The 23,308-nt window shown below is 41.5% G+C and overlaps 1 protein-coding gene across 1 annotated transcript in view; it reads left to right on the plus strand.

Annotated features, from left to right (window-relative positions):
- Positions 1 to 579: 579 nt before the first annotated feature.
- Positions 580 to 23,308, plus strand: part of C1QL4 (complement C1q like 4) — a 38,728-nt gene continuing 15,999 nt past the window's right edge. The window contains exon 1 of the mRNA XM_060763924.2: positions 580 to 1,371. Within this exon, the coding sequence (XP_060619907.1) occupies positions 808 to 1,371 (564 nt within the window). The 5' untranslated portion in view covers positions 580 to 807. The remainder of the gene's footprint in view (positions 1,372 to 23,308) is intronic.

A 23,308-nucleotide genomic window follows, 5' to 3' on the forward strand; every position in this document is an offset into this window, starting at 1 on the left:
GATGAGACACTTCCAGGCTCCAGGCAGGCATCTCTCAGTGGCTGAGCCTCGCCTCCTTCGTGAAGCACCAGAGGTCGCTCTGGTTGGCTTAAAGCTACTTTTTGCATCTTGGGCAGCTCAGTCAGATCTTCTCTTCTGGAGTTTGTGGAAAGGATTTTGCATGTGGTAGGGAGGGAGGGGTGCTGCTGGAGGAACTGGTGGTTGGGAAATCTCTCTCACACTCTCTTCCCCTCCGGTTTTCTGTTGATGACCATATGATCTGGCACAAGGAGCCTGGAGCTGCTTTGCGGTCACCAGCTGAGTTCTCAAGTGGGGAAGAGAAAGGAAGGCAATTCTATATCCATACACACACACACTTACATATTCACACATACACATATGCACACACATACACACTTTTCCTTTCCAGCCATCTCCATCTCTACCACATCTCCTGCTGCTGCTACTGCCGCTGTTGCTACTGCTGCCGCTGGTGCTGCTGCTCACAGGGAAGCATGAGCCAGCCAAAGTGTCTACTATAAAGCGAAGTATCTCGTGGAGGGAGACAGACACCGAGCTCAGCAGAACTGGGCCACTTAGGACAGAGTTTGCTTCGTGAGTCAACAAGTGCTTCCTTCCCAGGGACAAGGAGCCACAGTGGAGCATCACGCCAAGGGCGCTCAAGGCGGTGGGACCTCCGTCCGGGTGATCGTTGGCTCCAGAGAAACTTCCACCATTACCTCCAAAAGCGAAGACGATTTCTTAACCCTGGCCGCCTCCAGGCTGAGCCGGAAAAAAAGAGTCATCGGGGCTGCCATTGGGGTGGCCATGGTGCTGGTTCTCCTGGTGGCCATCCCGTTGCTGGTGCACAGCTCCAAAACCACCTCTCACTATGAGATGTTGGGAAGCTGCCGTATGGTTTGTGATCCCTATACGCCACAAACCCATGGGGCGGCTTCGGCAGAGTCCAGCCAGGAGTTGGCCGTCATCTCCCCACCTCCTTATGTGTCTGGAGGGAGGGGAGACCCAGGGAGGAAGGGCAAGTCTGGAATCCGTGGTCCACCTGGCCCTCCAGGGCCACCTGGGCCCAAAGGGCCAGCTGGAGAGCCAGGGAGGCCAGGTCCTCCAGGCCCACCTGGTCCAGGGCCTGGGGGTTACATTCCAACCTTCTATAGCCCTAAGATCGCTTTCTACGCGGGACTCCGGAAACCACATGAAGGCTATGAGATCCTCCGCTTCGACGACGTTGTGACCAATGTGGGGAACTACTACGAACCCTCCAGTGGCAAGTTCACCTGCCCTCTACCTGGCATCTACTTCTTCACCTACCATGTGCTCATGCGTGGGGGTGATGGCACCAGCATGTGGGCAGACCTGATGAAGAATGGGCAGGTAAGCTGATGTCCCCTCCTACCCTGTGATGTTCCTTTCAACCTAAGGCCATCCTCTGCTCCTCCCCTTCCCTTTCTGAAAACACATCCAAGTTCACCTTTAATTTGTGCCCTCTGACTCTTCCTGTCAACCAACCTAGAGACCTAAATCCAAGTCCATGTTATTGTCCTAATTTTACCTTCTGCACCAATTTTGGTGACACTCCAATCATACTTTCCCTATAGCCTTTGAGTGCACCCTACTTCCCCTACCTGTTCAAACATCTGACCTCTTCCATTTTCAAGTAGCCACACCCACCCTCATTAACCCCTCACCATTAATACATTGACTCCTCCCAACTCCCACATTGGCTCCGCCCATTCACCTTCGAGAACTTTCACCTTGTATTTCCCAGCACTTGGACACAAATATACAGCATCAGTTTCCAAAACTTTGCTTAAATGTACTTTTTGTACAAAGAAATTAAATATTTGAGATATAAGCCATCTCAGGTCTGGGGACACTGGAAACCTACACACGTCTACTTAGAAACAAGCCTCATTGTGGACATTGGGATTTACTCTCATATAAGTGTATATAGGCAATTTTTCAGGAAAAACAAAACGAAACCAAAGGTCACTCCCACCTCCCACTTGACCTAAAGACAGAAGGCAATGACATTTATTCTAACTCCAGGGTCCTTCTTAGTTAGAATTCTATTCCTGTGAGTAATGTACACTTATTAATTCCTTGGCATATTTCCTATTAAGTAATCTGAAAGAATGCAAGCGTATTGGTATTCTAAAAAGCTACATGATTTACTCATCAAAAGCTCTAAAGAGTATTTAAAATATAAACAGTCACTGATTCTAATATGAATACACGGGTGGGGGAGAAAAGGCTTAACAAATGAAAAATGCATATGAGGCATCATTTCCCACTGAGATTCATTTAACATCTATTCTCCCATTTAAAAAATCCCTTTGGACTTGCAGCCCAGCCTTGCTGTCAGTCAAGTTTTAAAACGGTCTTAAATCAGATTCTATCCTGGGATACAACCTGCCTGTTCCTTTCCATGCATAGTGACAACAGGGTTTGTTTTGCTTTTTATTTATAGGATATATATAGAAGGAGGGGGGGGGAGAGAAATATATAAATGAAGAGGCTGTATGAAGAATTCTTTCATTCATAATTTCAAGATAGATGAAGATTCCCAGTTCTCAATAGATGGAAGCTAACTCAAAGGAAAAAATATATTGATCTAGAGATCTTCAAAATAGAAAAATATTTAATTTAGCATGCCACAGGGTTTATATTCTTTTAAAACACTCGCTATATGAAACCAGAATGAAACTTGATTTCAAAATGGTACAATAAAATAGAGTGCCACAAAATCGAACTTTGCACAATGTCACACCCAGCAACTAGAACATGACACAAACAATCGTTTGAAATATATTTTCTTTCATTGGTAAAGTTGAATAGGATTTGTACTGAGGAAAGAAGCATCAGAACCTGATTCTTGGAAATTTTGTGAATTATGTTTATAAAACTATATGTAAAATAGTCAGAGATGCAGATTATTATTATTTCAAATTATGACACATATGGGAATTTGTAATTTTATTGTTTGATAAGATTGCACAGAATAGTGCATTTGCTGTTACTAAAGTTTTGTGTGGCTACATCTATGAACTGTATGCTAAATAACATAAATCTCAGGAGCATTTTGCAGGATTCATGTGTGTTCAACATCTTATGCAAACTGTCACTGACATTGTAAAAATATGAAGGATTGATGTATTCATTTGACACTTATGCCATACATATATGGCTATGATATAATAGATGCCTAATATGTATTCCTGAACATAAAGTGTTATTACTTAAAATATATCATCAGTATTATAGTAAATACCTAAGTACATATAGTACTGCCAAATTTTATTTATTTATTTATTTATATATATATATATAGAGAGAGAGAGAGAGCTACCATATATTTAGTTACTTGAAAATGTTGCAGGAAGGAAATATTATATTTCCTCCTACAAATACAGAATTATATCTCAAAATCTACCATCAATTTGAAAGTGAACATATATTCAAATAAATGTCTTAAAATAACCATATCTACATATATACAAAGAATATTTTAATACATAATTCAATATATGTATACACATTTATACGAACATACATGTTACACAAACTTGGTAATAGTTTTATTCCACTCACATGTCCATAGAAATATAGTGGAATTGTTATAGAAACATGGTTTGAGTGTTCAAATAAAGAGATTGCATCTAAAATCTTAAGACATTGGAGGTTTTTGAATCTAAAAAGAGCAAGAGTGATGTGTAAAAATCCTGACTGAATACCATATGCACTCTAATAATGCTTCAACACCTTTTTGCATGTTGTGATTTCATTTCTCTCCACCCAAGCATTTTTCTGTCCATCAAGAACAAGTTCTTTTTCATTTTTCATTAGCTTTTAATAAACTGAGTTATATGTCTCCTACCTCATCTTTATTAGCAACCACTCCCAAACTGCATGTGGGTGGAAAGTTTTCAGATATCTCCCTTCTTTTAAAATTCATCTTTAACTGTTGCTTATTTCATATTTAACTGAAAGGGGTGTCATTAATCCCAAACGTGGTGTGATAAGCTATTCATCAGGGTATCATTTCCAAATGACATGCTAATGTTCTTAAATGTAAAATACCACATTATTAACTAGGTGAGCTTAAAATTAGGCATCCTCACCTTCAATGTTTTCTGTTAATTTCATTTGTGTTTATGACAGACAATTTCATTCCTCTGGATCTGAAAAATGTATCTCTATTTTTCAAAAAAGACACCCAAAGTAACGAAAGCAACATCTGTCAGTTCTCTTTGCTGAATCAATATACAGGTGCTATGTGTTTACAAGTGTTTACAAGGCTGAGAGTTGTATCAGGAAGCTTTGAGAGATTATAATTAAAACTCTAGATTCTCTCTCTCTCTCACACACACACACAATTTTATTTGAGCAAAAATCTTTCAAGAGCCAAATATAATCCTTTCCTTGAAATTTCACAGCAACTACACTCAAGTCCCCATTTCGATTGCCCTGTGCCTCATGTTGTATTTTAGCAAACACACAAGTAGATTAAAATGGGATTAATGACATATGAAAATGGGAACTACTTTGGAGTATTTATCAAGGACGTGCGAAACATCAGGACTACTCAGGTGATGATATAGGTGTATTCAAACCCAAGAGTGGACATGCGGGGCAGTCTCCAAACAATGTGAGAAATAACAAATTTATTTTAATGATTTTAATGTTTATGTATGTGTATAGTCTATTTATGTTCTGGCATTGAATGTTTGCTATTTATATGTTGTGCTCCGCCCTGAGTCCCCTTCGGGGTGAGAAGGGCGGAATATAAATGCTTTAGATAAATAAGTAACCCTAATGACATCTCAGGCTGGTTTTACGCCGTCCTATGATGCAGTTTGAACTGCATTATATGGTCAGTGTAGAACCATATAATGTATCACAATGGCAGTGCAGAACCACTGGCCGCATTGAGACAAATGGAGATAAGCTGTTCCAAGTCCAATTTTGCCCAAAGGAGAGAACTGATTTTTTTTCCATGTCAGGAGTGACTTGTCAATTCCAGTGTGAGAGAATTGGCCGTCTGCAAGGACATTGCCCAGGGGATACGCAGATTATTTTTACCATCCTGTAGGAGGCTTCTCTCATGTCCCTGCATGAGAAGCTGGAGCTGACAGATGGGAGCTCACCATGCTCCCCAGATTTGAACCGCCGACCTTATGGTCTGCAGTCCTGCCAGCACAAGGGTTTAACCCATTGCTCCACCGGGGGCTCAAAAAAAAACCCCTTCAAATTTGCTCCACCAAGCCTAATTTGGGTCTCTCTTTCCGAACCGATCTGAAAAAGGCAATGATATTGCATAGTTCTAATTAAATCACCCTTCCTTTAACTCAAATAGATTATTACTGAAAGTTTCCCTGATGAAACTGGCCCACATAATGTATTTTCAGCCAAGGTGGTCTATGCTGTCTTATCTTTCAGGGAGGTGAATCTCATCCCACCTTCCTGCCTGCAAAACAGAGGAGGGAAAAGGATGCAAAGAGTTCCGATTGCCCTTCATTGTGTTCATTGATTCCAGTCAGTTCTTTTTTTTTAACACTATAAAACATGGTCAATTTCACACAGGCCTTCAATACCAATTTCAACACCAGTGTCACGATTGCATCCTAATTCTCCCCACCCCCAACAAACACAAAATCAATGAATTTCTTGCAATATTCGGATACTAATTACTTGTGCAATATATTTGGAGACAGCAGATAAGTTCTATATTTTTTCTTCTCTCTGATGCAGAATTGGAAGGTATACGTCAATCAAGCAGCTTCCCTCCCCCATAAAAAAGTGATATAGCTAAGCACCCAAGGACCGAAGCATGATTTATGTTTCCTAAGGGTCTCCCCACCACCACACGCCACTCCTCTTCTATTAGCTAAGAATAAAGATTTTTCCTTTGCCTTAAATGGCGGTATAGATCGTAATGAGAAAAGAAACATTGGAACGGAAGGGTTAATTTTTTTTTCCTGGAGAGATTTTAAAATAGATTTTGACACCGTCACAATTTGTGCTTGGTGAACAGGAACAATTGCCTGTTTATTAAATAATAAATAGCAAGAAGGATAGAAACTGACACGGCACCTGGTAATATTGGTTCAGTCAATTCATCCCCTGAGACCTGTTTGCAGTCAATTTGTCAGCAGAGGCCTTGGTGGTTTGTTTGGGTTTTCTTTCTTTCTTTCCTCCCCCTGTTTTAATACCAAAATGCTTCCTGTCAATTGAGATCAGGGACGAACGAATGGCCCCGTTTCCCCCTTTACTCCCTGCCCAATAAAGCGGACTCTTCTCCGCCTCGCTCTTCTTCTTACCCTTTCCCTAAATTTATGTAGCTTATTTTACCAGGGAATTAAAACAGAAAAATCGCAGTGAGATTTATGTATAATTTGTGAAGCGTGGCTGTAAATCCCCCAGCAAATTGAGCCAGGCTAGGGAGAGGATTTGCTTTGAGGAAGGGAGGTTTTAATTTGAAAATGCCACAAGGAAACTCCAGAAGTCGCTTCTGTGTGTATGTGTGACTCCTGAAAACTGCCCGTTCGGAGATGCCAAACCCAACCATAGGAGCACACGGTTCACACCTTTTTCTTTTTTGGTTTAGTAGTAGGCTATCCCACTCTTAGAACAAAATTAATCAGGGCCTAATCTTTGTAAGGTTTGTAGGATTAAGTTGCAAAAGCTGTCTGAAGTCAAATCTGGTGCAACATGGAATATAAAAATGATAAGAAGAGATATATTGTTGAAGGCTTTCATGACCAGAATCACTGGCTTGTGAGGACCTCACAACCTCTGAGGATGCCTGCCATAGATGCAGGTGAAACGTCAGGAGAGAATGCTTGTGGAACATGGTCATACAGCCAAAAAACTTACAGCAACCCGATAAAAAGATACTTTGTAAACATATAAACAATGCCTTTTCTCCCTACTACTCCCAAATTATCTTAACCTTAATCTCTGGAGTTCAGAGAGCAAAGACTACAAGGGTCACAGGGTATGGTGTCTATGCTTCTTGAAGAAAAAAGAAATGTAAGAGAAGTCTTGTTCACAGATTTCTGCCCACAGAAGATATTGTATTCAGTTTTGGACATCTTTAGAGAAGTTTAGGAAAATCTGTGGATGAAACACTACTGAGCTAGATTTCTCTATATGTGTACTTGAAAACAATTTAAGTTTTTTTTCACACCTCTGTGAGCCTTTCCTGCATTTGTCCCCCTTCCCGAATTCCCAATAACTTTCTCTACAGTAAAATCCAGGATGAAGGCATCAAAATCAAATTTGTGGATGGTGTTGGAAGCTGATTTGAAATTTACAAGCGCATGCATATGTTTTGGAAGGATCTGGGCCACTATTCCTACTTGGCACCGTTCAACTGGCTGGGCGAAGTACGGTAGCACTTCTCTCGACAGTGAGACCCTGGAGCGTTCCCAAGTAGATCAAGCCGGCTCTTGCCTTCCTTGCCAATCATTCTCAATATCTATCACTTTGCCAGTCCCAAATCCCACACCACAGGGACAGCTTCTTGGCTTCTATCCCTGGGCATTTATGTATGCTTAGTTTGAGCGTTTTCTCCCCTTTCCAGTCTGCCTCACTTGCAAATTCTACTTTCATCTTCAAAATGGCTCAAATATGTACGGTTTATCAGTAATAGGAGTGCCAGGTATGATTTAAGGCTAGATTATCAATGTGCTGTTCAGGGTCATGCCTGCATGGAAAAAAATAAGTCTTCTTTCTAATTCCAGACATGATGAAACTTGGGGCTGAACTTTTTATACATGCCTACAGGAGCTCTCTTCAGCCCCATTTACATTGCTATATAATGCTGTTTGAAACTGCATTATATAGCAGTGTAGATGGGACCTTTTTTAGACAAGTTTCAAGAAGAGATAGTGTTGGGTGCCATGCCCAAATGAAACCTCTTTTCTAGTACCAGAATGCCACATAATCTCAAGTTATATTTTATTTATTAAACCAGGGGTCCTCAAACTAAGGCCCGGAGGCTGGATACGGCCCTCCAAGGTCATTTACCCGACCCTCGCTCAGGGTCAACTTAAGTCTGAAACGACTTGAAAACACACAACAACAACAACCCTATTGCATCAGCCAAAAGCAGGCCCACACTTCCAACTGAAATATGAATAAGTTTATATTTGTTAAAATTGTTCTTCATTCTAATTATTGTATTGTTTTAAAGTGTTTTTTGCACTACAAATAAGACATGTACAGTGTGCATAGGAATTCATTCACACTGTTTTCAAATTATAATCCTGCCCTCCAACAGTTTGAGGGACTGTGACCTGCCCTTCTGTTTAAAAAGTTTGAGGACCCCTGTATTAAACCATAGGAAACATGGTGCTGAGCTGCTGAACTTGCTGACTGAAAGGTTGGTGGTTCAAATCCAGGGAGTTGGATGAGCCCCCATTATTAGGCCAACTTAGCAGTTCAAAAACATGCAAATATAAGTAGATTAATAGGTACCGCCACATGCAGTCATGCTGGCCACATGACCTTGGAGGTGTCTACGGACAACGCCAGCTAAGAAATGGAGAAGAGCACCATCACCCCGCCCTAACAGAGCTGGACATGACTAGACTTAATATCAGGGGAAATCTTTATCTTTACCTTTAGGAAACATGTATTTCCATTACAGAGCAAGTGGTTTGATGGTGGTGATGGTGTGTCCCTTCACATTGTTTCCAACTTTTTGTAACCCTAGATATAGGGTTTTCTTGGCAAGATTTCTTCAGAGAAGGTTTGCCTTTGCCTTTCCCTAAGACAGAGAGAATGTGACTTGTCCAGTAGGTTTCCATGACCAAACAGGTATATGAGCCCTGGTTTCCATTGTCATCGTCCAAAACACTGCACCATGCTGACAGAGGATGGAGAAGTTACTGTTTTGGACTGTAAGTTCCAGAACCTCCTGGCCTGAAAAGATCTGGGTGTTTCAGTCAAAAAAAAAATTGAACTTCATCTCAGAATAGCAATATGGTTCTATATGGATGGTAGAGACGGAACCGTCCTTTTTTCTGAGAGGCGTTTGGGTAGGATCCAGCCCAACCCTCTACTTACTCTGCCTATGGCAAGCGAGAGAGAAGGATGTACATGCTAAACAACTTGATGCCTTCAGTAAAAAGGAGGTGCAGATTAAACACGCCCTGGAGAATTAAGACCTCCGTTTTTCCTTCCAAGTAGATCCCATCTCAAGGTTATGGGTGTCACTGGCTTGCACAGCTGGGCCAGCTGTATGCATAAAGACAGAGGAATCAGCTGTCAGTTGGGATAAAAACTCCACAGAGATAGTAGATGACATGCGCACTGCCCCCTGCCAAAGATAATTGTTGTGCCTCAAAGATATTCCCTATTTGGTTTTATGGAAGAGAAGAAAAATGATAGTGTACCCCAGCGCATTTGATGCTGAAATACAACAAAAGAAGGCATGTTTAGTTGGTGCATTTGTTGCAGAACTGTCTGCTTCTTGGAAAACAGTGAAAGCCACAAAAGCCGTACCAGGAAAATATGGGGATGGTCAAGGAAAAGGGATAACCAAATTATTATGAATCTCACTCATTCCCCGGGAAAGTTTGAAAGGCATACAAGTGATTCCATCTCCTCCCCAATATATCCTAAGACATGATAGACTCTGGGACCCATAGGTCCCATTTACACTGCACTTTGAAACTGTATTATACAGTCAATGTAGACTTGTATAATACAGTTTAATACACTGAACTGCATTATATAATAATATAATAAAACTTTATTTCTATTCCGCTTTATCTCTTCTTGGGGACTCAGGGAGGTTCACAACAAAGCAACGGCAAACATTCAGTGAGTCTACTGACCATATCATGCCATTAATATTACTAATAATATTACAATATAATGGTATAGTTCAATATAGTAATATATACTGATATTGTACTATGCTAATAATATAATGTATTGTATTAAAATATATACTGTAAGCCACTCTGAGTCCCCTTCGGGGTGAGAAGAGCGGCATATAAATGCCGTAAATAAATAAATAAATAAATAAATAAAATTTCAAACTGCACTATATGGCAGTATAGATGGGCCTCAGTTAGTTTTACTGCCAAGTAGGTGCTATGCACCTGATCGCCATGATCCAAGCCTAATACTCAATTCACCACACCATATAATCTCTCAATATTTAGGACTCTCATTAGTATGTAAAAAATGCAATCAGCAGAGTTGATCTATAAATATTTGTATATTACCAACATGGCTGTATTTCTCCTGTAAGGCACAGCAAAATGCAGTGGGCACAGCCTTCTGTTTGGGCATGAAACACCAAAATTTCATTTTAATTTCTTCTTTTAGAAAATTCACTGGCAGGTCTATTGTGACAAAAAAAAGGACCCCGTCTACACTGTCATATAATGCAGTTTGAAACTGCATTATTTGTAGATTTATATATTGCAGTTCAATGCAATTTAATTATATTTATTTATTTCCCACCACCATCTCCCAGAAGGGACTTTGGGCAGCTTACAAAAGCACCGATAGTGCAACAATACACAAAATTCAATAAAATACATATACATATATAAAATATTGCAGTATATGAGTCTACACTGACCATATAATGCAGTTTCAGACTGCATTAGACAACAGTGTAGATGGGGCCTGGGAGAATTATTTGCAAGATTCACCTCCCCAAAAATATATTTCAAAACAAACCGTGTTCAGTGCATTATGTATATTTCCAGCAGGACATAAATTATGTTCATACATCACTGGCAGTATGGAATCAACAGAAACACGCCAAAAAAAATCACAATTGTCATTATCCCTCCATTAACACTAAACTGCACGTAGTGTGCTTATCGACACCAGAAATAATTTTATGGAAAGATATACTGAGTTATTAAACCCTGCAGTTAACTCTTCTGGAACAGTACTTCAGATATTCAGTTGTGTATATAAGCCGAGATTCCGCACAGAGAAGATTGGAGGGGAAATGGAGGAATGATAAAGGCCAGGAAGTGTCGAAGGAAGATGTGGGAACCCATGCTTAAAAGCTATTCTTAATAATCGCATGTTTCTCAGCAATGCTAAGAGCGGCTTCCCAGAGGACCTGAACTTTGTTTCATGGACCAAAAAATCAGAAAGGCAGAAACGGAGATACTGAAGAATCAGTGGAGAGAGACACTGAAGCCTGCCTAGTTAGCAATTCATGTCAGGACTGGAAAAATGGCCTAACAGCCCCTTGACCACGGTATATCTCACTTCCAGCATTGTAGTCTTTCCCTCCCTAAGTTTTAGCAAAATCAAGATGTTGGATATGATTGTTAAAAATCATCCTGATCTATATTTATTACTAGCTGTACCCATCATGTGTTGCTGTGGCCAACCTTCCCTCCCTCTTTCTCTCCTTCCTTCCTCTCCTTCCTTCCTTCCCTCCCTCCCTCTTTCCTTCCTTCCCTCCCTCCCTCCCTCCCTCCCTCTTTCCTTCCTTCCTTCCTTCCTTCCTTCCTTCCTTCCTTCCTTTTTTTCTTTCCTTCTCTCCTCCCTTCCTTCTCTTCCTCTTCCTTTCCTTCCGCCCTTTGCTTTCCCTTCCTCTGGGAGCTGTACTCCAAAAGAGAGTGTGGATATACTATTGTGTGTTTAGTTTGCCAGAGGGAGTCATTTTTGCGCATGCGCTGTAGCGTCTCTTTGCTTATTTTGTCTTTTTAAGTCCTTTCCTCTGTGTTTTTCAGTGTTCTATGAGTGATGTGTCCAAATTTGATGTAAATTCGTCCAGTGGTTTTTGAGTTATGTTAATCCCACAAACGAACATTACATTTTTATTTATACTGATACTAGTCGTCCCCTGCCACACGTTGCTGTGGCCCAGTCTGTGTATATGTGTTTTGTGTGGTATATGTGTGTGTATATCTTTGTGTGTATGTGTATACAATGTATGTTTGCATGTATATGTGTGTGTGTTTGTGTGTGTGTGTGTGTGTATATATATATATGGTAATTTTTAAATTTTTTGGCTTTTTAAGTATCTTCTGCTGTGTTTTTCAGTGTTTTTATGAGTGATGATCACTCGTTGGCCTGATAGGTGTATTGTGTCAAAATTTGGTGTCAATTCGGCCAGTGGTTTTTGAGTTATGTTAATGCCACAAACGACCATTACATTTTTATTTCTATAGATTTATATATCCTTTTTCCCTTAGTGAGCTCACGGCAATGGGCACAGCTCTCCTCTTTACTACTTCATCCTCACAACAACCTTGTGTGGTAGTTAAGGGTGAGAGTCACAAAATAATTGGTCCAAGGTCACCCAGAAATGTCAGGGCAGTGTGGAGAGGGGGAATCTAGAAACCTCAAAACCCAGTATATTCTAACTATAATATCACACTGAGTATTTTTCCCCAGTTTCTTTTAGTGGAAGACAGAAACTTCAGAATCTTATGACCCACTTTGTCTAACTTGGGGTGCATACATTGTACAATTAATGCAGTTTGACCCTACTTTAGATGCTATGGAATCACAAGAGTTGTCATTGTACAAGGGCTTTAGCCTTCTCTGTCAAAGAGGGCTGGTGACTTGGATCCCATAGCATTGAATCATGGTAGTTAAAGTGGTGTCAAAATGCATTAATTCAACAGTATAAATGCACTTACTAGAGCCTCCGGTGGTGCAAGAAGTCCTGTGCTGGCAGGACTTCTGACTGACAGGTCAACAGTTCAAATCTGGGAAGAGCGGGTTGAGCTCCCTCTTTCAGCTCCAGCTCCCCATGGGGAGAAACGAGAGAAGTCTCCCACAAGGATGGTAAAAATATCAACATCAAACATCTGGGCATTCCCTGGGCAACGTCCTTGCAGATGGCCAATTCCCACACACCAGTTTCTCAAGTCGCTCGTCACACACACACACACACACACACACACACACACACACACAAAGCTACCCACAAATTCCAGTTGTTTATAAATAAAGCCCGAGGCCATGGCAAAAAGGTACAGGTACAGGTGCACAGAAAGTACACTCAAAGTCCTACTAAACTCTTAAATCTTCCTTCAGCAAGAATACAGGAAACCACCCACTAAACCCACTAAACCTGAAACCATATGCCCCTAATGATACAGAAACTGTTTCCATTACATGTGATATTACTGAACAGGTTTGGCCAAAAGTCACAAAGGATTCTGGTGTTTTAATACTTATTTTTAATTTATTTAAGAAAAAAAATACAAGGTTTGATTTTTCACACATAATGGAAGTATATTTCCTATCTGTACTGCGTCTGATGCTATGGCATTGTGAATTAAAAACAATGATTAAACATGGCGATCCCTTTGTGACTTTTGGCTCACCCTGCCTTTTTTCCGCACCCGAAACTATTCTCATTCTAACTGAAATCTGCCTTCGGATGAGTTCCCCAGTCTTCATCCTTCACTCCCTGCGTGTGAGAAAACGCTAGAGGAATTACAGTCAGTTCATCAACAGACAGCAATTCCTTTCGACTTCCCTCCAGAGTCATTTTAAAAACACATATCCATTCCTGGGCGCTGTGCTGCTCTCAGACACACTGTCATAAACACCCTCATCGAAGGCTGCCCTGCCAACTCAGACTGTGATCCTGTCAACCCATCCAAGCTTAGCAGCCTCACTAGTTAAGACGGGAAGCCGCCAGTGAGAACCGCATCAGGCCAGCAGGGGGCGCTCTCCCCTTATGGCGGAAGAGAGGCCAGATAGACCCCAAGGTTGAACCCAGTAAGTTTGAGAATTACCCAGGCACATTTTTTTCGTATCAAAAGCATTGCATAAATTAGTATAATACAGATAAAAATAGGAGCACAAGTGGCTAAATATCTTTTGACCAAAAACCGGCAACATCAATGTCATTGTCTGTAGCCTCCAACAATTCTTCCTCTGTACATGAGGCAGGGCATAGTGGACAAACATACAGATGCGGAATTGTCTGTTCTGCTCTATAGTCACACACAGTGGGGGATTCTTTTAGGTTGTGTCATTTTGCCAGGTTGTCTTTTGATCTTCCCACTCCGCTTCTGAGTCTATTCAGGGACTTCCAGGTTGCCCATTCCTGGTTTGCCCCTGAATGACCCCCTCGTGGGGGTCATCCATTTGGGATTCCTGGTTTAACTGCCCAGAGGGATACTCTTGCTATTGCTGGGGAAACATTAAGAGGAGTGGTAATTCTCATGAAGCTTTTCCTTGATTTGCGTCTACTGGGAGGAGGCTGGTAGCCATGTAGTGGGTGGCTTTCACAGTGTTCAACCTTATTTCTCCCACAGTTAGCAGCAACTTCCCGTCGCATATCAGGGGGGGGGGGGCAATGCCAGCTATCTTGTAGAGTTTATTAACAGGTGTATGTTTAAGACATCCTATGATAATTCTGCATGTTTCGTTCAATGCTATGTTCACCTAACCTAGGAACAAATAAGTCTCCTTCTTAAATACCTTTCACTTTATGCAGAACAGACCTTGGGTGTGTTTACACTGTAGAAGGAATGCAGTTTGACATCCCTTTTACCATCCCAGCTCAAAGCTATGGGATCATGAGAGCTGTAGTTTAACAAGGTCTTTAACCTTCCCAGCCAAAGACAGCTCAGGCATCACCAAACCACAATTCCTAGGATTCCGTGACATTGAGCTGTTGCAGTCAAACTGCATTAACTCTACAGTCTGCAGAGGAGCTATTCAAGTGCAACAAAACTTGCACCAGTTCAAATAATGAAGGGGAAAACTCCCTTCCCTTCCCTCCCTGGTTCCAACACAAAAGAGTCGTGCTGCTCTACTGACATTTCCATTGTACTAAATCACCTTTTCAGGAGAAATTCAAGGAAATGTACTAACAAAACAGTGATACAGAATCCAAGTTGGACTAGTAACAAATCTTTGCAGCACCATCTCAACAGAAAGTGGAGTCCCTTCTTCCAAGGCACCCCTTTCCCTCACTGCCCCAGTTTTCGGTTTAATTTTTGCCTCCAATCATAGTTGACAGTCTCCGCTATTGTGCGTACAAGTTCAATGGGGTGACATCTTTGTAAGTGCTTTTGGGGGGCCCATCTCAAGTTGGTGTGATTTGAAATTCATTTTACTGAGTTCTGAAATAGGCAAGATTCCTCCCAGCATGTTGATGCCATTGCCATTTTGACACCATTTCTGCCGGCGCCTCTCATCCAATTTTGCTCTTACCGAGAGCGACACTCTTCTTTTGTCAACCTTTACACCCTTTACACCTTCAGCCTTTTACACTATCTTTTATACTATCTGGGCATACTGTATTTCTTTCATGGCCACACACTTTATTGTCGGCCGACATACATTTTCTTTGCACTTTTTTATCTACCAGTTTCTCCATTGAAAATGAAGAGCAGAAATGAGGTTTAGAGGCTATGGTGCCAAATTTGAACCCACTGGCCAAATCTTTCTTACGTGGGCATACTTTCAGATTACACCTTAATTCAGTAGCTTTCCTGCTTTTTTATAGTCTTTCCTCAAAATAGCTAAAACTTTTCTCCCAGGGCTCATGGTGCATCTACACAGTAGAATTAATGCAGTTTGTCAACAGTTTTGACACTGATTTGACTGCCATGGTTTAGTGCTATGGAATCCTGGGAACTGGGGACTTATCCCAGCACTTTTTCAGAGAGAAGACTAGAGACCTTGTAAAAACACAACTCCCATAATTCCATATCATTCAACCAGGACAGTTAAAGTGGTGTCAAACTGCATTAATTCTTTAGTATAGATGCATCCTCAGTTACTTACACGAAAAGATCAAAGCTAAAATATGCTGGCATTTTTAGTCTCAATTGTTACCTTTAGTCCTATCCTATCCACTACCAAAATGTAGTCACCTGAGAATGCCTATGAAATTCAGTCTGGCCTTTGCACAAGAGGTTTGGAAAATCAGTGTTGGGTGGAAAAGCAAGTTACAAATGAATCCATCCTCACCATCATCATCAGATGAGCTGTTCAGCAGTGGAACTCTCTGCCCCGGAGTGTGGTAGCGGCTCCTTCTTTGGAGGGTTTTAGACAGAGGCTGCATGGCCATCTGTCAGGGGTGCTTTGAATATAATTTTCCTATTTCTTGACAGGGGATTGGATTGGATGGCTCACAAGTTCTCTTCGAACTCTATGATTCTATGATCATAATCATCATAATCATCATCATCATCATCATCACCATCATCAACATCTAGACCTCCAGACTGGGAGCCCTTCCACACAGCCCTATATACCAGAATATGTAGGCAGAAAATCCCACATTATCTAAGTGTGGACACAGGGCCCTTCCACACAGCCCTACATATATCCCAGAATACCAAGGCAGAAAATCCCACATCTGTGGACTCAGATAACCCAGTTGAAAGCAGATATTGTGGGAATTTCTGCCTTGATATTCCGGGATATAGAATGTGTGCAGGCCCGTAGCCAGGATTTTGATTCGGGGGGGGGGGGGGGGGGCTGAGTCTGAGTGAAAGAGGGTCTACCATAGCAAACCTTTTGTATCATTACCCCAATACCCCCATGCATATGAGATATATTGAGCGTGGTGATCAGATCATGATATGAATAAACATAACAGTTTAAATAATGTACCAGTAAGGCCTTTTCGCAGACCACCATGAGAATTGGGGGGGGGGGCTGAAGCCCCCAAAGCCCCCAAACCCCCCCCCCCACTACATGCCTGGCTGTGTGGAAGGGCCCTAAAACACCAATGACTATTCTGGCCAGAGCTGCTGAACCTTACAGTCAAATTCTAAATGGCCATGTGAATCCCACCCCTATTTATGGAAACAGACTTGGTTTTTCATGTTATTCATATCATTCCCAAACTGAGAACTGGAGTCACAAAAAGAGAAATGATTCCTATATATATTTGGGGAGGGGGGGTGCAGGAAGTTAGGAAGAATAAAACAACCAATGCAAGTTAAGAAAATGGTGCATTGAGGAATGAGCATGCTCAAGAAGTCACAATATGTTCAGTGACGACGGTGTTAGCATTCCTTGAAGGGGACGCAGTTTACTCGTTGGAACCCTGGTTGAGAAAACTGCAAGAAAACTGGCCCCACTTGTCTGTATCCTATTTGCAACTTGATCTAAATTGAGTAGGACTGAACTGGCAAATGAGGGGGGGGGGGGGAGTCAGTCAAAGCATAAGAATGGAATTAACCCATACTCCTTTGAGCAGTAATAAAAATCTTTTTCTCACATGAAGTAATAATACTGATGATCACTTCCCAATACAGCTGAACACCTCCATCACAGGAAGGCACCACTTGGCAAATGTTCTAGTACATTTATGTTATATGCAGCAGCCGTTACAGTCCATTGTGGCCACTATAGCAATTAAAGTGGTATCAAAATGCATTCATGCTACATTGTAGATGTGAAGTCTTGGCTCTGCCTTCTCTTCTCCTCTGCTTTAGTTCCCCCTGTTTTAGGCCTTCCCATTAGTGTAGAGACCTTCCTTTGTATTAGTTTTTGGGTGAAGCTTAAAATCCTCCCAGAGGCCAGTCTTAGTTGGTCTATTCCATTTTCCCATTTAGAGCTCTTGCTGGACTCCTCATTTTTCTACAGTCACTAGGGGCTTGGGGCATTGTCTGGCAATCCTAGGCCAAGCAATCAAAACAGACATTCTTAGCATCTACATTTAGAAGTATTTTTATATCAACAGTCCATGATAATAACTAGTACCATTTGACATCTAAAATGGAAGACTCAAACTATTATGTGACTTTTTCTGATGTTGCTGTTATTTTGTGTCTCCAAGTTAGTTTGCAATTTATGGCTACCTTAAGGTGATCTTATCACAGCGTTTTCTTGGCAAGATTTGTTCCAAGGAAGTTTCTGCCCCCCCCCCCCGCCTAAGTTGAGAGTGTCTGATTTGGCTATGGTCACACAGTGGGTTTCTATCACAGTAAAGCAGGGATTCGGACCTTGGTCTCCTGACGTCTGATCACAGCATTCAAACCATTATATGGCTTATTTTTCTAAGCCAGTGGTTCCCATCCTTAGGTCCTACGGGTGTTTTGGGCTTCAGCTCCCAGAAATCCCAGCCAGTTTAGCAGTTTAGGAATTTGTGGGAGTTGAAGTCCAAACACCTGGAGGACTCAAGGTTGGGAACCACTTCTCTAAGATGAATTTGGACAATACTGTTCAGACTGCATCTTGTTGTTGTGTGCCTTCAAGTCTTTCCTGACTTATGGTGGTCCTAAGACAAAAGCTATCAAACTGTTTTGTGAAGCTGAAAGTAAGTGATTTGCTGAGGATCACATGGTGGGTTCCCACAGCTGAGCCCCACCTGGCGTCCAAAATCTTAGTCAAACCTGGTCTCCATAATCCTAGTCCAACATTCAAACTGTTATAACACACTGCTCTCTCGGCTTGCATTTTGGAGAGATTTCTTTCAGGAGAAACACATAATTCAGGGGTTGTAATAGTGTGGACCTCGAGCTACAATTCCCAGCAGTTCTGGCCAGCATAGTTAATTGTGAGGAAAAGAAGTATAATTCAATAACATCTGAGAGCCACATGAATCCCACCCCTGATGTAAAAAAAAATGCTTCACTACATGCCACCAAATCAAATTCTGGCACATAGAAGTCTAGCTCAATTGGTTTAAAAAAATTCTCCCTCTCATAGAAGAAGCATTCTAGGGCCAGTCTCCTTGAAAGCAGAGTGAAGATCTGGCACAGATGGAGTGTGGATAGGCAATGTGGGACAGGAGATGCTCACTGACTTAACTGCACACAGGGCAGTGCATGAACTGATGTTACAATTGCCCCTCTGTAGATGATTCAGATGGCAAGGGCCAACAAAACCAAAATGAGCCATTGAGGCTGGATCTGCATTGCCCTAGATCCCTGGATCTGATCCCAGATTGTCTGCTTCAAACTGGATTATATGAGTCTCCACCGCCATATAATCTGGAATAAGTAGATAATCTGGGATCAGATCCTGGGATATAGGGCAGTGCAGAAAGTCCTGAGAAATGGAGATATCAAACTGTTCAGGAAAACTTTGAATTTTGTTAAGTACTCTCCCCAAAACACATAACCTCCAAAAGCTACGAGGATTGATAAGCTTTCACGATGGCAGGCCCACGATGAGGAGTATGTATGATACTCCCAGAATGTTAACTATCTCCTAAAAGAAGAATGAGAGCGAGGAGCATGGGGACGCTGGATAAGGACATGCCTGGATGTTACCCTGAACGCTCCAGGTTGGAGGGGAACATGCATTGCAGCAATTTGCTACAGTTCCTGCTTCCTTTCTCAGCTCCCCCAGGATCCAGCTTTTCTCACTAGCCACCCATTCTCAACAAATTCTCTCTGAATCCTGACTGAATCAGCAGCAGCTTTGAAAAAGGGGTACTTCTAGGAAAACTATAGAAGCCTCCCAATAAAGAAGGTCTCAGCAGAGCAACCAAAGATGTGAGTCTTATTCCATGCAGTCATTCAAGCCATCCAAAGACAGAAGCACAGGTGGGAAACAGGGGTGTGTGCTCTGCTCTTCCATATTGACTAAGTAGGTCTGCCATGAAAAACCTTCATATAAATGTTCTTATTCCTCCCTTTCAAATATGTTCACACTCAGTTTCACCACTGGCTCCATTAAAAAATTATTAATGTGGGAAGTCCATTACTTACGGTAACTTTTTTGGAAGAGACCAGGTAGCCATTCCTTGTACGGAAAGAAAATCTTTTATTTGCACATTATGAAAAATAAGACCCTTTATAACATCACACTGTTCAGAATATAACATCACGTTGTTATTGCAGTTTTTAGAGAAAGTTCAAGAGCTCACAGGTCTATATCACAGCAACATCATGTCACTATTAATGTCTTCCTAGGGTGCCATCTGTTTGCCAGGTGCTAAATGGAATGACATTAATGGGTCTCTGGTCCAAGTGGCTTAGAATATGAAAAAAGACACAAGAAAAACAGAAAATGAGCAAGAAAATCAAAGTGACAGTAAACGTAGAAGAATGTGTTGTCGTTTCAGTTACATTCATTTCAATTTACTTGTAGTAAATCAGGGTTGAGGAATCTTTGGCTCCCCAGCTATTTATTTATTTTCTTACTTACTATATTTTTTTACCCTGCTCTTCTCAATCCCTAGGGGTACTCAGTGCGGCTTCACATATCGGCAACAATTCAATGCCTTAAAAACATACAATTGGTAAAAACATCTACATTAAAAACAGAGAATTAAAACACATCAAAACAGCTACATCAATTACTGAAATCAAATAATCCAATGTCGTAGTCCAGGGGCATTCCAAAATGTAATTGCACAAATTCTTTGTTCGTTCATTGCACTGTTAACACCTCCCAACAAAGGATTCGCCCAGGTAGGAAACAGTCAGGCTTTGAAGCTGCAAGGCCATTCAGTGCTAATCAAGGTGGCCAAATGCAACATTCACATTTGCGTCAAGCAGACAAGAGTTCTTTTTTCCACCCTGGACATTCCACAGATATATAAACCTCACTTGCCTTGTTTCCAACAGACCTCGCAACCTCTGAGGATGCCTGACATAGATGTGGGCAAAACGTCAGGAAAGAATGCTTCTGGAACATGGCCATACAGCCAGTGATTCCGGCCATGAAAGCCTTCGACAAAACATTGTTCTTGTTTAGTTGGGAGGAAAAATGCCAGTGGTTGAATGCCATGGTCTCCTCTAATGATTCTGAAGGGAGGAAGGAGTCAGAGAGATCTTGATAAGGAAACTTGATGTAGATCTCTAGTGCACTTCACAAAAACTACAGGAAGAGGTCCAGTTCTCCAAGTAGGAGCATGGGGACGCAGCAGATTCCCCATGAAATGCAGCCCTAGTGGTTGCCATTGTTTATGACCCCAGCATAAGCCTCGGATGGCAGCTTTATTCCTCTTTCTGCTTATACAGGTGATGTTTCATCTCCCCTAGTGACAGCTTGATCCATGTTAGAGCTCATTCTATTGTCGGAGATTTGTTTGGAGAGGCCTGAAGCTGGCCTCTTTTGATCTGTCTATCTTTGGAATTTATTAGCTGGACACTGTCGCTATAGCGTCTGAATATCTCACATCATTGACATATCTGTCCTACAGAGAGAAAAGGAGGGGAAAGAAAGCAGTGATACATGTCTCTCCCTATAAAGCACAACATGAAGTTGTATAGTAGGATTAAATGACTTGCCCAAGGTAAGACTAGGAATCGGTGGCGCAGCAGGAAATGTAATCCTACTCTTCCAAGTTCAGAGTTTTAAAAGGCAATCTGACAAAGATAACTGCAAAGCAAATCCTGCTGAATTACTTTTACATGTACACATGTACACATGTACAGAAAACATACTGCTCATTGTAGAAGTATTGTTCCCAGTGCATCAGTAACTCTTGCAGAAAAATGGCTATTTCATGTAGACTAGCACCCATGAGCATAAAGATCAGTAGTCAGTAGCTATCAGTAGCAATTTGCTGATTGTATCTCTCTGTATGAACCTGCTAGGCCCTGAGATCCTCAACAGAGGCCCATGTTTTGATCCTACTTCCATCAAAAGCTCCGTTGCTTTCGATGCAGCCAAAAATCCCATTGGCGTATTTAAGCTGCTGCATCACACTATTGGCTTATGTTCAACTTGTTGTCCACCAAGACTCTCAAGATCTTTTCACATGGACTGTTGTCAAGTTAGGCATCACTGATTCGCCAGAATGGTCCCCACCCTGCAATCCTTCCAAGACAAGCTAAGACTTTTTTTTATTCAGACATTTTTTAAAAGAAGGAGGTTTTTAATAGGGTTGTGCATTCAGGGTAAACTTTGACCCGTTTCATGTCTCAGCTTTTGGTTGGGGTCTCGGTCTAACTTTTGGGAGTCTCCCAAAATGGGAGTAAGAGGTGCTCAGCTGCAGGCACTGGTAGACACAAGCACACCGCACACACACAGAGTAAGAGGTGCTTGGCTGCAGGCACTGGCGGGTGCAGGCTCTCCTGCATGCCACACACACACACTGCATGGAAAGAGAGTGCATGTGTGTGGCATGCAGGCCCAGAAAGTGCCCGCGCCTTCCAGTGCCTACATCCAAGCCCCTCTTATTCTATGATACCAAAAAGCAGGCCAGGAGCCAGGACTCACTCCTACCTGCTTTCATGTCGACCAGAATTTCATACCAGGAGGGGCATTCCTATTCTGTACTCCCAAAGAAACGAAAGACACAAAATAAACAAAGGAAACAGGAGAAACTAATTCCGTGCACAACTCTATAGTTTTTAAGATTACATCAGGGAGTGCTATGGTTTTAGCGATGAATAGGTTTTTAATTGGTTTGAAAAATTCAAACTGTTTATTTTTAATGCTGTTAATATTTTAATATTTTAGGTTTTAAATTTTATTGTATTGGTTTTGTATTGTAAAGTGTGAGCCACTTTGAGTCTTACATTTAGGGAGAAAAATGGATAAAAATAGTCTGAATTGACAGATTACCTATAAAAAGTACTCTGATTCAGAGCACTGATCATCTGCTAAATACTGTCTCAGAAAGCACTCTATCTTGGCATAATTTCAGTATGTATGAGAAAAAGGGGAACTGATGTGGGTGGAGGTGACAGTCTGGCTGAAAGAAAGGATTTGCTTTTTGCATTGTGTGGCTTCGCAAGCGATTTGGCAAATCTTGCATACAAGGACTTCCCTCATTAGAACACATGGTACTACTATCTTATACAGAAATAGCCTGTTGGTCCATTTAATCAACAGCTCTGACTGGCAAATGGTGCACCAAGATTCTTGCCACATTTTGCCCCTAAACATCTCTGAAGATCCCTGGTATTCCCTGGGGATTTTCCATCCAAGCCTGACTATGCTTTCAGATCAAGTGTGTTCAAGGTGATATGGCAATTCGTATTGTACCTCTCTGTATAGTCAAAGCTGCGTTGGAATTTAAAAAGCTGGACATTGTTTCTATAGCATCTGAATATCTCACATCATAATCTATATATATAAATTTGTTAGGGGCATCCAACGAGGAAACAAAACTCAAAAAAACCCCAACGAAACTTAACCAAAATTCCCATGCCCATAACACAACCCACAAGGTACAAACATATCTACTCAAAATGAAAAACAACACAACAACACACTCACAAAACGGCAAAAGAATACAACTCAAAAAAACCCCAACGAAACTTAACCAAAATTCCCATGCTCATAACACAACCCACAAGGTACAAATACATATATCTACTCAAAATGAAAAACAACACAACAACACACTCAAAATGGCAAAAAAACCCCTCAAAAACCCCCCAACGAAACTTAACCAAAATACCCATGCCCATAACACAACCCA

The sequence above is a fragment of the Anolis sagrei genome, chromosome 2, assembly GCF_037176765.1.
Source record: "Anolis sagrei isolate rAnoSag1 chromosome 2, rAnoSag1.mat, whole genome shotgun sequence".
NCBI classification, from domain to species: domain Eukaryota; kingdom Metazoa; phylum Chordata; class Lepidosauria; order Squamata; family Dactyloidae; genus Anolis; species Anolis sagrei.